Raw genomic sequence first — 16,867 nt, 5'->3', positions numbered from 1 at the left:
CCGGGTAAATAAAATGGCTCCCCGCTGTTTTCTGGGATGGATTCCTCGCTGCACAGGCACCAAAATGGCCGCCCTATGGAGGATCTTCGCTGGACAGTGAGTTTCCAGCTCATTGGAACACATTGAAGGGATTTCAATGCGTTTCAATGGGCTTTTTATTTTTGCATTACGGCGTTTTTGTTCTGCAGCGATTTCGCTGGAACGAATTAACATCGTAATGTGAGGCACCACTGTATTGTGTTCTTGCCTACAACCTGATCATATGTCAAGCAATAAAGTATCTGTATATTTATGCTTTGAAGTGTATATTAAAATGAAAGTAAAATTAGAAAACTGGTTCTTGAAGCAATTGTTTGCATTATGTGAGAACTGTTTTGAAAATACCTGCCATTGCTCAGCCAGATCTTGGACCACAGTCAGATAACAATGACAGAAGTGAGCCAGTTTTCACAGGCATAAACAATGAGTAATGTTTTAAAATATGAGGATAAAAAAAAATCAGTGGAACCACCTGTGCTCTGACAGTATTGTGTATTTACGTGGTCTAGAGATAGGTGGGTTATTCTACAATTTTAGATATTTAAGGTTATGAAGGCATGGCTGTGATGACTTCACATACTGGCTAAACATGCAGGAAGACATTAGCACAATGATTTCTTACAAAATAATTAGGAACCACAGTACTGCCTATTTTCTCTTAATCTCCCCCCCCAAGGACTAGAGGTGAGCTTTCTTAAATAAGAAGGTGGAAATTCAGATCACCTTCTTGTTATAAAAATGGATGATGTGAGTAGGAAAGCCATGCTAATGGCTGACATGGCTATACACCAGCTAAAACCTGATCATTTTAAGCCAACATTTTTTCATCTCCCTGTTTTCCCCCTCTTTTTCCTAATTTCTTACTTTTTCCCTCCGTCTCTTCTTCACTCCCCGCATGATCATAGAATCCTCCTTTTCACTCTCCTCTTTCATATACCTGGTCTTTCTTTCTTTCTTTCTTTCTTTCTTTCTTTCTTTCTTTCTTTCTTTCTTTCTTTCTTTCTTTCTTTCTTTCTTTCTCTCTCTCTCTCTCTCTCTCTCTGTCTCTCATTGCTTCTGATTTCACAGGAATGGGTTGCTTTACAGAGAACAATCTCCTTTAAAGATACTGTCTGTCAGGAAATCACTCCTATCTGTCCCCTAAAGCAGTAACCTCATCTATGACTGGATCAAAAATGTCCAGCTTGGTTATGGATCACGGTTGGACTGGAGCGCAATTTCTCATACGTCATGTCATGTGATCACTTTGAAATTGATTGGACTAGACTGTTCTATAAGTGGTTCAAAATCCATCAATATTCACAGCAATTTTCAGTTTCCTGGTTCGTGCTCCAGAACCATGGCAGAAACAAACACACATACATATTTGTGATAGATATGAAGGAGTAGATGATACCTTTATTAGACTACTTTTAAAAAAAGTCAAGCAAACAACAAACAGCTAGCTTTCAATTGATAATCCATCTTCCTCAGGCTGTGCACCAAGTTCTTGTGGGTAGCTGAGGCACGATGCGGGGACCTGAACCAGGTCTTTCAAGCCCCAGTCCATCATCCTAACCTCTACACCACAATGATTGTGCCAAAAGGAACACTGAAATTTCTCCCCTCTGTGCAAGTTCATCCGAAAACTTCATGTTCTGTAAAATCCATGTAAATTTGGTGTTTTTCACCTTAATCCTAAGATACTAAATGTATTTTTAATATTATATTTATTGCAATCTTTTATAATCTCTTTTATAATCATTATAATATTTCATAACCTCCCGTTCTGCGTCAAATATCCAGTTCCTCAGATTACAATAAAATATCTGATAAATTGTAGTCAATCACCTTGTTCTGCCCTGTCTTTGCCCCATCTACATTCCTTAGCTGCTCCAGCCTAAATGAAATTTTCCCTCTGTTTTTCACTGAAGTTGGGGCAAATTCACAGTTTATGTCCCACCCATGTAACTCATGAATGGTGCCGTCTTTCCGACTAACAGGGGTGAGCAGCACCAGCCCTCCCCCTGCCACTGCCAGAGGGGAATACAGAACTGTTGTCTGCCTGCTGCCTCCACAGCAAAACAGCTCGCTATTTGATCATGTCTTGGCCCTCTGGTCCTTGGTGGGTTGGCCAGCCTTCCCACAATGTCTTGGCCCTCTGAACTCTAGGAATCAGGCATTATCTAGATCAGTGGTCCTCAACCTTGACAATGGGTGGAGAAGGAATGCAGAAGTGGGACTTTCACTCACCCCAGTCCTTTGTCCATCTAAGGAGCCTATTCACATTAGGGGGAAGTGAAACCAACGTGGAGAATATATCAGGGGCCTCTTACCAACTCTCCTCAGGCTGAAGAAGCTACCTGGATGAGCAGCGAACGTTCAACCTAATAAGTCCAGCTGCCATGACTCAACTTCCAGATATACTGTATACAGAACTCTGGTGTTGAGTTTGCAAGAGCTGAGCAGGGTTGCTGATGATAGTACATTTTGTACTATCATGATAGTCACACATAGAATAATAGAATCATTGAGTTGGAATGGGGCCTATAAGGCCATTGAGTCCAACCTCCTGCTCAATGCAGGAATCCAAATAAAAGCAGATAGTTGCCTAATTTTCTCTTGAGTGCCTCCATTCTTGGAGCACTTACCACCTCCCGAGGTAATTGGTTCCATTGTCATAGTGCTCTTTCATAGTCACAAGCCAGAAGTGATTTTGATGGCACATAACAGCCTACTCAAGCCAAGATCCTTAAGCACCAAAAAATTTGGTGAAAAGCGATGTTTGAACCTAGCACAGGAATGAAGCAAACTGAACCCTCAAGGGGAGAGTATATGAAAGCTGGTGGGCAATACAGCCTAGAAGGCCTTCTCTTGTTTCTCCATAAATGGCTGAAATCCTCTTACCTAGTCACATTGGTATCACACAAACCTTTGAATCTTAATTGCCTTAAGTTAAGAAATCACAGTAGACACTATTGATTGCATACTGAGTTGTATGACTCAGTGTGCAACTGATAATGTCTATGCAGATTTCTTAACTTGGGGTAATTTGAGATCTCAGTCTTTCACATGAATGCTTTGTGTAAACAGCTCATGGGTTTCCAGTTGTATCAATTCATGTTTATTGTTTAAATAGTCCAAGCTTTTGATGGCAATATCCTGCACCATCTTTATCAGGGAAGGCAAGATATCACATAAAACAAAGTTAGCCTTAAATACCTCAAGATAGAATTAAAACCCGTTGGGTAAACATTCAAACTAAACTCAGGCAGATTAACATTAAAGAGCCCCACATTGGCTAGCATTATATAAGGGCAACCTGCCAAGTCTATCCAGTTTACAAAATAAAGACTTTCAGCAAGCATTAAATGTAACACCACTATCTCTGTTGATGGAATGTGGCTCAGGTTTTATCAAGGGAGCCTCAATAATGATTCTATCCCAGAACTGACTGGTCTGGGCCAATAAAAGCAAAAAGCCAAGTGCGCTGCTTATATACTGCCCCGTAGCACTTAAAACTCTCTGGGCATTTTACCAACCTAGGAAAGATAGAAGGCTGAGCCAACCTTGAGCCGCTACCCAGGATTGAACCCCAGGTCATGAGCACACTTTTGGCTGCAATACAACAGTTTAACCACTGCACCACGAGGCTTAACAATACTTGCACCCGATTCCATTGGGGCTGATGACCATACTTAATACAATGCTCAGCCAGTCCAGATTTTTCAGATTGTTGTAATCTAATATATTGTGAATATTCTGATATTCTCTCTGTAACAGATCTTCCAGTTTGGCCAATGTAAACTTGACCACAACAACATGGTACTTCATAAATCCCAGACGTTCTTTAACTGGATAGGCCATTTGTTTGATTTTGTCAATTGGGTGGAAAACTGGTTTGAAATTAAGCTTGCATGCCAATCTTCCTATCTTTGCTGAAACTTTTCTGTAAAAAGGAAGAATGACCATTCCTTTTATTTATTTATCATCATCTTCCTTTTGTCCTACTTTTCTGTTATCATAATCCAGCACCCAGTTAATGTCCCTAGTAGAATCTCAATTTCCCCTAAAGATGGACCATAACAATTGGAGCTCTATGTACTTTGGTTCATAAAGCACATGTGGTCAGAATCTTTATCTGACCACATGTGCTCTATGAACCAAAGTACAAAGGATAACTTTGCTGCTACACAAAAGGATTTTGGCCAATGTATTACTTTGACTTGCGGGACAATCTCCAGCCAATTTCAATGCTCAAGGATATGTGTATATACCGTGTTTCCCTGAAAATAAGACAGGGTCTTATATTAATTTTTGATCCAAAAAATGCATTAGGACTTATTTTCAGGAGAGTTTTTTTTTTCATGTACAACAATCTACATTTATTCAAATACAGCCATATTATCTTCTGGTTCCTGCACAATGCTGCACAATGGTGGAGGGTGGGTTTTCACTTAACTGGGTCTTATTTTGGGGATAAGGCTTATATTATGAGCATCCTGAAAAATCATACTAGGGATTATTTTCAGGTTAGGTCAAACAATGCAAACTCATACTAAAGTTGTACAACACAGTGATTGGAGAATTCTTTGCATGCATACAATGTACTTGAGGAGAGGTAGGAAGTGAGACCACTGTAACATTGTGAGCGGGGCTCCTATGTGCTGTTATGCTGTGTATTGTGACCTATCACTGCGGCTTTTAATATTATTGTAATACCAGTGGCCAAATGTATAGCAGCAGAGGAAGCAGGAAACAAGCAGCACATAGTTAGGATGCGTGTTCGGCCTGCAACCAGTGACTGAAGAACATTATGTTGGCAAAAGAGTTTATATTGCAAAAGCATAGCATTCAAGAACATATTCAAAGATTATTGCAGTTAAATAAAATAACTATTTCCCAACTAGGGGATGTGGTGGGGCTGCGGATTAAACCGCAGAAACCTCTGTGCTTGCAGGGTCAGAAGACCAGCAGTCGTAAGATCGAATCCACGCGACGGAGTGAGCCCCCGTCGCTTGCCCCAGCTCCTGCCAACCTAGCAGTTTGAAAGCATGTAAAAATGTGAGTAGGTAAATAGGTATCACCTTGGTGTGAAGGTAACAGCGTTCCGTGTCTAGTCGCACTGGCCACGTGACCACGGAAACTGTCTTCGGACAAAGACTGACTCTATGGCTTGGAAATTGGGATGAGCACCACGCCCTAGAGTCAGACAGGACTGGGCTAAATGTCAAGGGGAACCTTTACCTTTACCTATTTCGCAACTAAAATAATAAACTCTAAAAGCTAAACTACAGAGGCTATGGGGGGTTATAGTAGGCAAGCCACCCCGTCTGTCTTTCTCCTTTACTTACATCCTCTTTCCTTCAAGCTACATGCTCATGCCATCATCAGAATAATATCCATCATCAGTCTCAATCCTAATGGAATAATAGAATCATGGCCTCTTGCACACAACACATTCTCAATTTTTCTACCTTCCTACTCCTCCCTTCTTCGTAGTCCATTCTGGCTGTTAACCAATTAATCTTTAGAGGTTGAACCACCTCTCTCCACCCATTAATCCCATAAAAGAGTAACAAGCTTGGAATGTTGCATCTTCTGGGCCAATCTGGCCTTCAGGTTATCAGAATGCTTGGCTGTAACAGTGTGCAGAAAAACACTCTCATGGTGCTAAGAAAAACACATTAAAAAGTCCTTCAAATCATCTCCACATAGAACCATTCTGACTCCATTTTATATTTCCCTGACTCCATATCCCATTATCATGACACACCTCTAACTACATATCCCATGATCGTGATACAATGAACCTATGTATACATTAAAAACAATTGTTAAAAAATGTTAGTCTTATAAAATTACAAAATTATAAATGTATACATATCAGGTGTATTTTAAAGTTTTTTAAAATAAGTGCATAAGATATAGGTCCTTAGCCACTCATATACATAGGTTTATTGTTGTATTTGCTTGGTTTTTGTAAGTTTTATGATGAGTTAGTAAGGCCTTGAGTCCTATAATAGTTTATAAGAATATACCTGATATGTATATATTTATAATTTTGTAATTTTGTTCATTTTTAAGCTTCTGATGAAGCTGCCGAAACGCGTTAAGCTTTTCACCACACAACAAACATACCATATATTGTTACCTATTTCAGACATCCTGAGGCTGTTTCTCTTTGTATCTTTTGGTTTCACTGGATGTGCCAGTTCCCTACAACTTGCCATTTATATCTACAACAATTCCACTGATTTGATTTTTTTTTGTCCTGCGCTTACTTTGGAACCGCGATCTCAGGGCTGTTCACAGTAAATTTGAAAAACACACCAGCCCAAATCCTTTTTGTTTTTTTCACATGTATGCAACCACCCATAGTTGTTTTTTATAGCAACTGCACATGGGAATATTCAATGTCATCTTGTACATCTGGTTACAGGGATCACATAACTTCCCTGTAACAATAGTTTCACTGGCTGCTGATAAATTTCTGGGCACGATTAAAAATGTGAGTTTTAACATATTAAGTCCAAGCAACTTCAGTCAAGCTATTTCAAAAAACATTATCTCCTTTGGGAGCCTGATCGTGTGTTAAGATAATCAGGGGTGTCCTTTCTCTCGGTCCCACCACCCTCACAGGTGTGTTGGGTGGGGACACAAGACAGGGCCTTCTCTGTTGCTGCTCCCAGACTCTGGAACTCCCTCCCATAGGAGGCCAGACTGGCACCCTCATCACTGTCCCTCCGCAAGCAAGAAAAACCTTTCTCTTCAAACAGTCTTTCCCTTAGTGCCTGGTTAATGGAGATGGGTTTTAAATGGAGTGGTATGCCTTGCTGCTTTGAATCTGTTTTTGCTATTGATTTTCTTTACCATTTTTAGTGTGCCATTTGTTCGATTCTTTTTAAACATCTGTATACTTACTGTTTTAGCTTTAAAATATTGTCTTTTAAGTGAGGTAATCTGATTTGGGGTCCTTTTTAAGGAGAAGGGTGGGGTAAAAATATTATTAATTAATTTCTTTGGGTGCTACTGTCCTTACCTACTGTCCTTACCTGGGCATCATCAGTCAGTAGAATTCACTCCCTGTCTCCAAAGGAGGGGTCAGCAAAACAAAGCCAAATACATATTGTCAGACTTTGCCCACTCTCGTGTAAAAAAGTCAAAAGAAAAGTGATTTCCAGGTGTGGTAGTTTATCTTCTCAGCTTGATCCCTGGGTGGTGCTATAAGCACAATTTTCAGTATTTCAAACCGGTTTGTATTTCTAGGAAGCTCATGACTTCAAATAAAACACTAAATAAAACAAACCAGTACATTCAATAAACAAACACTTTTTATTAGGCAGAGTTTCTAAGCAATCACATCCTAAAGTCCTTTTAACAGGCCCCTGATCTTGCCACATGATTGTCTCTTGTACTCAAAGGGACAAAGGCAAAGCACACTTCCATGTTTTGGATGACAATACCCATCAACCCCGAACATTAATCATGCTCCCTGGGGCTGACGGAGACTTCAGCACAATAAAAATCTAGACTTTAGAGGTCCACAAGTCTTCCCCCCATTTCTCATAAGGAATGCTTTCTTTCATATAAACCACACTGGTTTATTATACAACATTATTATTTCTATCCAAAGGTAAACAGATAAAGATTAGATATAAATCATGAACACTCCTGAGTATACACAAAGTGTGCTGCTTATACACTGCCCCACAGCCGTTCAAGCATTCTCTGAGCCACTTACAATTTTATGTATTTACATTATCACTGCCTGCATGAGTTGGGTACTAATTTTATAGCCATTCTTTATAGAAAAGAGATGAGGGTGGAGGGTGGAAGAGAGAGGAATATTTTGCAATTCCTCCCTGAAAATATAGATTCCTCCACCTTCAAACTAAGTGCAAATGTTCCAGAAACATTTCCTCTGAATGCTTAAAGCAGCAGTGGTTAAGAAGACGTTCTTCTCATTATTTGTAAGGTTTTGTAACTCTTCAGAGGCAGAGGAAATGAAAACAGCTGCAATCTCTGGAGATGGCCAAACCAAAACAATCTTTTCTCTCTTTCTCTCTCCCTCCCTCCTTCCCTCCAAACTGCAGTTTGGGGAGTTTCAGACACCATTCAAGCTTATAAAGAAATAACCATATTACTCTCTTTCAGACAAACTTTTGTTCTGGATTGGTTTCTATTACACATGCCTGTTATCAGAAGGTGAGGGCCCCCTCCCTCCATCTCAGAGTTTCTTTTACTTACTCAAAGGCAGCAATCTGTGAAAGGGGATTGATGCTACTGAAGGAAACTCCAAATCAATTTTTTGTTTGAAAAAGCATGGTGGGTGATGGATGGGAATAAGATGGCACACTGCTCATCCTCCTTGTTTCTGCATTAAATCACTAACCCTGCTTGCATGCTGTTGCAGAGTTTTGACTTTCTGGTAAAGTTCCTTTTACTATGCAGTAAAAGAACAGCATCATCAAAGGAGAATAGCTACAAGTTCCCCAGAGCCCACCCCTTTCTCATTAACTGCCACTTAAAAGTCTCAATAACTCACTCTGATACATTTGTTGGAGAAAGAGCTTCAAAGGTTTTCTTTACTCTCATTTGCTTGAAATTACATACCTGTGTGTGCTTCTTTCTTTGCTGCATTCATACTTTGAAACCAACTGAACTGATCAACAGCAAGCAAACAACCAGCACCAACCAAGGAAAGAGAGGGGTAAAGCATTCAGCAGTGAGGCAGGGCTACTCTTTGAATTCAAAGGCTGGAAGGAACAATACATTAGTGCTGGACAGGCAAACAAACACCTCAGCCCAGAAAAGTCCCTCCCAGTCACTGAAACTGGAGACAGAGTGTGAAGTTGTAAATAAAACCCCAATGTTGGCAGCCCAAGAAGTCATGATGTCCAGCCTGGTCCTGAAGATGAAGGAAGATCAGATCCCCAGCCCAGATAGGTAGTCTCTAGACAACGTTTCTCAAAACAAGACTGGACTCAGCAGCTTACTGTGCCACAGGACTTTGATTTCCCTTGGGAATTAAAAGCAAAAATAGTTGCAAGCCCCACCCACTGCCAAGGTGTCCAGAGTATTTTGCACCATGAACCTGTCCTGGATGACTGATTCCATAAGGCCAGGCAGGGGAAACCCAGGACTCAGGTTTGGCAACACGTGTGTGGGAAAGATAGTTAAAAAACCCTATTCAAGTAAAGCCGGTGGGAGGCTTAAACACACCTCTAAGTAAACAGTGTAGTTGACACAGAGGTAAACATTTTTAGAGGGGAGAATGTACTTCCAAGAACACCCTAGTTACAGGCCTTGGTGCTTGAGGTATTTCTGGGCCTGTATTCCAAAAACTCAAATAAAATCCCAAAGCTGAGCTCTTGTCTCTCATGAATTCAATACTGAGCTTTCCCTCCTCCCTTTTCAAGCAGGAAGTGTCAGATCAGGCCATGGCTCAATGGCTAAAGCAGGAAACCAAGCATCAGGAAGCCCCTGACCTCTGCTTCACATTCTCAAGTCACCATCCATATAGATAACATTCTTACCACAGAAAAACAAATGTTTTTCTGAACATCTTAGCAAAAGAGGTTTGCAGGATACCGTGCAGATCACTGTGTTCCATTTTGTCTGTTAAATATATCAGGCTTGACACAAATCCAAATCAGTTCTGTGGTGCACCTCGCACCAATGGCACCACCATCTTTATTTAAATAAGCACAATCTCCTTCGCCAGTCACCACCGGAACACTGCAATAAAAATACAGAAGGTCGTAAAGCAAGTGATTGATGTTTCCAAACACCCTGGTCAAATGCAGTGGGCAGTAATTGACAAGTGAGGACCACAAAGAAAGTGACTTCAAAATTAGGCAGCCTATCCACATAGCTCTTCTGAGGCTTAATCCATGAAAACTAATGAGCTGTTGTGACTACTATTGGTGGCCAGTAGGCTGATAGAAAAAAAATGCACTGCAGCACCTTCTATTATCTCCAGAAAATAAACTATCCCTTTCCCCTTAAGCTGACAATGTGACCCATAATATCCCATCAGGACATACTCTTGCCTTGGAGCCACTGAAAATATCCAACCAAGTATCCTTTCAGCACTGCTCCATTGTCTTCCAGCTCCTCACTTATGCTCTGAGGCAATTGTCCTGAAAAATAATTGTACTAGAACCAAGAGTGATGCTGAGATCAGTTCCTGTAAACGACACATTTACTTCTGGCAAGAGCATTCCTATGCAGGAAATGCCACCAGGAAAACATGTGTGCAGATTCTTTTTGTAGGACAGATGCAGGTGACTTGTGGTTCTCCAGATGTTGACAATGTCCATCAGCCCTTACAACTGGCTATGCCGATCGATTAAGACTGACAGGAGCTATATTCCAACAACATCCAGAGCACCTCAAGATATCCACCTCAGTTACAGAACAAAAGTGAATTGAACGACTTGTCAACAGTGTCATGATTGTGGCTAGTCCTCAGATTAAAAAAAAGGGACGTGGTGGCGCTGTGGGCTAAACCGCAGAAGCCTCTGTGCTGCAGGGTCAGAAGACCAAGCAGTCGTAAGATCGAATCCACGCAGCGGAGTGAGTGCCCGTTGCTCGTCCCAGCTCCTGCCAACCTAGCGGTTCGAAAGCATGCAAATGCAAGTAGATAAATAGGGACCACCTCAGTGGGAAGGTAACAGCGTTCCGTGTCTAAGTCGCACTGGCCATGTGACCATGGAAGATTGTCTTCGGACAAAACGCTGGCTCTATGGCTTGGAAACGGGGATAAGCACCGCCCCCTAGAGTCGAACACGACTGGACAAAAATTGTCAAGGGGAACCTTTACCTTTATATAACATAACATTCATATATATGAATGAAGTGGACTCACGTTGAGTTTCCCCCATTTGTCCATCTCCAGAGCTGGTCTGGACCTTTCAAAAGACCAAGCCATGTTGAGTGTTTGTGTTGAAAACGCATCACAAAATCCTGTCATAATTCAAGGCATGGATGTTAGAGAACTGGTTTGCAGTATGTCCAGATCAGAAATGCAGCAGTCAATGTCTGTATTTACTTATCCATGATCTCAAAACCTTTCAGTGATCTCTGTGGGACAGTATCTCTGAAATAGGGGGCATTTCACCCCCTAACTGGGTGAGCATACCCTATGCTCTGCTCATGAGCCACCAATGATTTATATATGTAGAACTCTGGAAGCAGTAGGGGTAGGAGGAGTATTGCCTCTCCTTTCTTTTTCACAGAGATCTTTCAGTGCCCTGGACTTTTTATAGCAGTGGTTCCAACTTTCTGTAACCAGGTGTTCTTGGACCGCAACTCCCAGAAATCCTGGTCAGATCAGCTGCTGCTGAAGGCTTCTTGAAATCGCAGTCCAAGAACACCTGGGTTATTCAAGGTTGGGGACTGCTGGATTATAGGATGGCTTCACTGCATAATAGCAATACATTTGTTTGCCGTCAAGTAAATTCTGACTTATAGAGGCCTTTTCCAGTGTTTTCTAGATAGAGAGTACTCAAATGTAGTTAACCACTCCCTGCTTTTTGGGGCATCCTGGGAGACTTTCCAACTTGCCCAGAGGCTGGCATCTTTTCCTAGGAAACATGAAAGGAACTGAACTCCCAATCTGCAACCAGAAACCTAAACCACTGAGCTATCCAGCCACCTTTTATCGCATAAAAGCCCACTTTTAGAAAAGGAAAGGAAAGGAAAATACAATTTTATAGTCTCTGTGGAATCCTGCATAAGATAAGCCATCCATCTATTCTTCCAGGAGTTGGATCAAAACAGATGTTAAACAACTGGAAGAGTTATATCACCTTTGCAGTGTAGTGACTGAACTAAGTAGCCATGTTAGACTGTGGTAGAAAACACTGGAGTCTAATCAGTTTATTGTAGCGTAATAATAGAATCACAGAATTATAGAATAATTGAGTTGGAAGGGGCCTATAAGGCCATCAAGTCCGACCTGAATTGTCAATCATTAATCAGAAGGAGAACAAACTGGGTCAATCTAAAGATCTCTCTGGACCCTTCTCACGAAGAAAAACTGTAGATCAGTGCAAACAGAAGGATTGCTCTGGTAGCTAGATCTCACTCAAGGTAAGAACTTTTTAATTACAAACCACACTGCTCCAACTTCCTCCATCTGGATGTGCCCTCAGTGGATCTCTCCTGCTACTGGAGTGAAACTGGCTCAACAACCCCTGGGCCTGGTATCTGCCAGGAAGCTTCCATCCCCTCTGAGATCTTCTAAAATACAGTACTCTGGTACATAAACCTCTTCTGATCTTATCTGAGGGCGTATAAGAAGTGTGTGAATGAAGGATGGGTTTCCTGGAGTAAATACAGTGGTGCCTCACATTACGATGTTAATTTGTTCCAGCAAAATCGCTGTAGAACAAAAACATCGTAATGCGAAAATAAAAAACCCATTGAAACGCATTAAAACCCGTTTAATACGTTCCAGTGGGCTGGAAACTCACAGTCCAGCAAAGATCCTCCACAGGGCAGCCATTTTCGGTGCCTGTGCAGCAAGGAATCCGTCCCAGAAAACAGCAGGGAGCCATTTTGAAACCGCCGATCAGCTGGAGGAAAATAGTCGTTTTGTGAAGAATCGGTTCCCGAAGCAGGGAACCGATAATCGCAAAGTGAAAAAAACCCATTCAGACCATCGTTTTGTGATCACAATTGCGATCACAAAAAGATCGTCGTAATGCGGTTTCGTCATAATGCGGGGCAATCGTAAAGCGAGGCACCACTGTACCTCATGTGGAAAGACCCATAGCCCTACAAGGCTATTATTAATTTATGGAACCCTTCAGAGTTTCACTAGATACATTTGTGTGTAATATGGGGAAGAACCATTGGACCAGAGAATATCTCAGCCCACAAGGAAAGATGAAGGAGAATAATGTTGTGGAGAAGTGAGTGTGCATAACATGCTTGTAAATGAGCAATGGGTTTTCTGGAGTAAAGGTCTCAGGTGGAAAGGCTCATAGCCTTCAAAAGCTACTTAAAGCTTAGGAAACCCTTCAGGGCTTCATTTCATACAGTTGAGATCAATATGTGATCTGGTCTTGAAACCTGCTCCTGCCCCTAGCAACACTGTTGTAAATAACAAAGGGCAGCTTAAAGCACAAAGACTAATTGTGGCCCTTACCTTTTCTTTATCATGACTGAAAGTGAGTAAAGAGGCGTTCTGAGAAGAACAGGCATTCAGGCTGAAGTGCCAATCTTTGTTTACATCTGAAAAATAGTAGCATTTCCCTTTATACCCAATCCAATCATCTGGGCACGCTGGACCTGAAAACACTGGAGGGCAAACGCAATTGTGTCTTTGCAGCTCCATTTCTGCGACTGAAAAGGAAAGAGGAAAATTAACCTGACATTTCTCTTTAAGAAACATACACAGAAAAAGGGGAGAAGCATAAGAAAAATAGGTACTGAGTGACACCTTTTATTGAGACAACCAAAGAGGCACAAAAAGTGTGCAAAAGCACAAACTTTGCAAGCTTTCAACAGAACAGGTCTCCTTGCTGAAGGGAAAACAATTTAGAGAGCTGTCCTTTCGAAAGCTTCCACTGTTAACTTGTGCTTTTCCCCAGTTTTGTTCAAAAAAATTACTCAAAAAATATCTCACCTTAGCATGTATTTTGGGATGTATTTGTGCCAACAAGGCTGTCCCTACTTTATTTGTGTTCTTGAGGGGAAATGGGGTTCCTGTACCTTCTGTCTAGATAATAACCTGCAGATACCCTGACCAATCACTGCTTTAACTGTTCCTCTACCAGTCCTGCCTTGACCATGTGAGTGAGTTCAATCTTTATAAGTCTTTCTGACTGAGAGTTTATAGAGCATGCAAGTTATATAACCTCTCAAGCAAGGATGGGAGACATGTGGTCCTCCAGATGTGACTGGGCTGCGGTTACTCCAATTTCTGATCATTGCTGGCGAGTAGCTGCTGGAGGTTGTGGTCCAGCAACATCTGGAAGGCTATAAATTAACCTCTTCTGCCCTGATCGTAGAGTCACAGAATAATTGAGTGGGGAGGGGCCTCTAAGGCCATGGAATCCAACCCCCTACTCAATGTAGGAATTCCAATCAAAGCAAATCTGGCAGATAGCTGTCAAATTTTTCTCTTGGAAGTCTCCAGTGTGGGAGCATGCATGTGTCCTTTCCCTCACTGTGTGTGAGATTTATCTACCAGTCAAGTCATTTCCAAAGCAATGCCCCCCAAAAGGTGTTATCATTAACAGTCCTACTCTGGTGTTGCAGACTAAAGGTGGTGACTTCCTTTACTGAGCAATTCATCTCACTGCTAGGTCTTTCTCTTTTCCTACTGTCTTCTACTTTTCTGAGCATTATTGTCTTTCCCAGTGAGCCCCATCTCCTCATGTTGGGTTCAAAGTACAATAACCATACTTTAGTCTTGTTCACTTCTAATGAGGCTTCAGACTAGACTTGATCTAAAATCATCTTACTAATCTTTTTTAGTGTTCATGGTATCTGTAAACCTTTCTTCCAGGATCAATTTCAAATGAATCTCTTTTTCCCTATCTCGTTTTTTCATTATCTAACCTTCCTCTGAAGACAGGAGGGCCTGGCGTGCTCTGGTCCATGGGGTCACGAAGAGTCGGACACAACTGAACGCTAAACAACAACAAACCTTCCTCTATTAACATAGTAATTAGGAATACCATAGACTATGGTGGGAAAAGGTAGACAGAGGAGAGAAATGGTGCTGAAACACAATAATGAGATAAATCATTAGTGTCTGGCTGCCAGTTGCAAAAAAAATGCTTTGGACAGCATCTTAAGTAGAGTGCCATCCAGATCTTCTCCCCACATCCATCAAGGAGGTGGGACGGGGATTCTCCCCACACAGCAAACAAGTGGTTGGTTGCCTGAAGAGGTGGGGAAAGGCCTGCCAGGCTCCTGCTTGGATCGGTGCACCACTGGCACAGAACGATCCTGGCAATATGCAATGACAGGTAAGTGGCTCAGCTGGCATGGGAGTGGGGAGAAAGTTTGACATCTGTGGTGCCACATTCATTGAGGGGCCCTGAATTCATTTGGGCCCATCTCTAGTCACAACCCCTGGGTTGAGAACCTGTGCTTTATGTCGTGAGTCTTATTGGCTGAAATCCCTTCCTGATATGCACCATGGCACAGGATCTCCCAAAAGAAGCATCACAGCCAAAATAACTTACTATGTAATTGGTAGTCTATCCAGATGATGATGAAGGCAGTAAGTATAGCCACCACGGCAGCTCCAACTGATATTATGTATATCCATCTTTGTTCTCTGTCCTTTTTTTCGTCTGCTAGATCAGAAGGAAAAAGAGAGGGGGGGAAACCATTATTTCAGTTCAGTTCATTCCAATAAAACAGCTAAGGATGTCTGCAACCATTTTTCTGGGCAAAACACCAAATAATTTGCCAAGAGGGAGAAGTATGACAATATTGTAGAAATATTTCTCAAATTTGAGGGATACACATGAACTCTTGTGAGTGCTTCTGTCCCAACTCAGAAAGGAGTCAGTGCTGTCCTCTGAAGATGCCGGCCACAGAGACTGGCGAAATGTTAGGAAGATCAACCTTCAGAACGGCCAAGGAGCCCGAAAAACCCACAACAACCAAAATCAATGTCATTGAACCAACCTAAATCAAACCTTTCACGCTGTTAATAAAGGATTAGGGTCATATCAAAGATAAAATGAATACACCTAGAAACTAGCATCTCTTCCATGACTTTTAATGAAATCTACTAGGTCAGGAGTTCAGTTCTTTCCAGGCCAAGAGGCCCATCAGGTTCTCAATGCCCCCCCCCCCGCTATAAACCAGGGACTGGGCTTCAGCTCCCATTGAGGGCTTTGACAGGAGCTGGAGTTCCACTTCACAGCAACTTCCCCTGTCCAGCCTCGGTCCCCGTATCTTCTGCTGCGCTGTTCGCAGCTCAGCCCGCCGTCAAAGGCTCCACCCGGGTCTCTCACTTCACTTACAGCTTAACTTTTCAGGAGGAGGAGGAGGAGGGGACAGCAACTCCAGTTGCTCTCCAGCCACAGGCACGTCCGGCCCTCTCGTCTCCATCTAGCGGTGGCTGCCCGGCCGGCTTACCTGTCCGGGGCGCAGGGCGCTCTTCGCGGGCCCGCTGCCCTCCCTGGCTACGCCGCAAGGGAGAAAGGGAGGAAGAATTACCCCCCCCCCCCGTTTCTCCCTTGCCGTCGGAGGAGGACTTTTCCCGAAAAGGAGGGGACTGGGCGGCGAGCAGCAGCTTCGACGGGGAGTGGCCGGGCGCTCAAGTTTCAAGCTGGGCAGGCGGGAATCTGGAACCTCCCCTCTTCCTTCTGGCCCCAGGAGCTCTCCCGGGGATCCGCCCGCCCGCCAATAGGCACACCAGTCCCCACTGGCCAACGGGGAGGCCGCGGGGGAATCCTCCAACTGGCTTGGGTTCCCTCTCGGCGGCGAGAACCCACTGCCGGTCGGTACCCTTCCTCGTTTCGTCAACCAGGTTTGGCGCGTAAGAGAGAACGGACCTTGCCAGCAGGCAGAAGGGCTTCAGAACTCAAGATAATGGCCTACTCCTCCTTCTTGTCCTTCTGGTGAGGAGGGCAAGTCCTGTTTTTAAAAACAGGCTTTGGATTAAAAACCAGCTTTGAATAACTGCAGTTGTGCCTGAAAGCTAGAAGTTCCTTGAGAGCTTGGATCAGGGTGTTTTTCAAAGTGAGTCTTTTCATTTTCGTCCTTTGGGAAGGACTTCTGTAAGCGGAAATCTTTCCCAAATTGGGGGGGGGGGGGGGGAGAAGGAACACAAACTTTGGCAGAAGAAATGTAAGAAGATGATATGGAA

At 42.7% G+C, this 16,867-nt stretch overlaps 1 protein-coding gene across 1 annotated transcript; it reads right to left on the bottom strand.

Annotated features, from left to right (window-relative positions):
- Window positions 1-7,334: 7,334 nt before the first annotated feature.
- On the bottom strand, window positions 7,335-16,236 carry LOC144587583 (C-type lectin domain family 2 member B-like). Its single transcript, XM_078388718.1, has 5 exons — window positions 16,020-16,236; window positions 15,228-15,341; window positions 13,178-13,374; window positions 10,892-10,989; window positions 7,335-9,759 (listed from the first exon to the last, which is right to left on the bottom strand). The coding sequence occupies exons 1-5, from the start codon at window positions 16,105-16,107 to the stop codon at window positions 9,621-9,623; spliced, it is 636 nt and encodes a 211-aa protein (XP_078244844.1). The 5' UTR covers window positions 16,108-16,236; the 3' UTR covers window positions 7,335-9,620.
- Window positions 16,237-16,867: the final 631 nt, after the last annotated feature.

Source organism: Pogona vitticeps, chromosome 2 (assembly GCF_051106095.1).
Source record: "Pogona vitticeps strain Pit_001003342236 chromosome 2, PviZW2.1, whole genome shotgun sequence".
Lineage (NCBI taxonomy): Eukaryota > Metazoa > Chordata > Lepidosauria > Squamata > Agamidae > Pogona > Pogona vitticeps.
The sequence above is the reverse complement of the archived record's forward strand: the minus strand, read 5'-3'. Positions and strand labels throughout refer to the sequence as shown.

Coding starts and splice junctions, on each gene's coding strand:
- LOC144587583 (XM_078388718.1), bottom strand. CDS start 16,107: ATGGAGACGAGAGGGCCGGACGTGCCTGTGGCTGGAGAGCAACTGGAG. Junction 10,990..13,177: donor TCAGTCATGATAAAGAAAAG/GTAAGGGCCACA, acceptor GAATTATGACAG/GATTTTGTGATGCGTTTTCA. Junction 9,760..10,891: donor ACAAATGGGGGAAACTCAAC/GTGAGTCCACTT, acceptor TTTTTATTGCAG/TGTTCCGGTGGTGACTGGCG.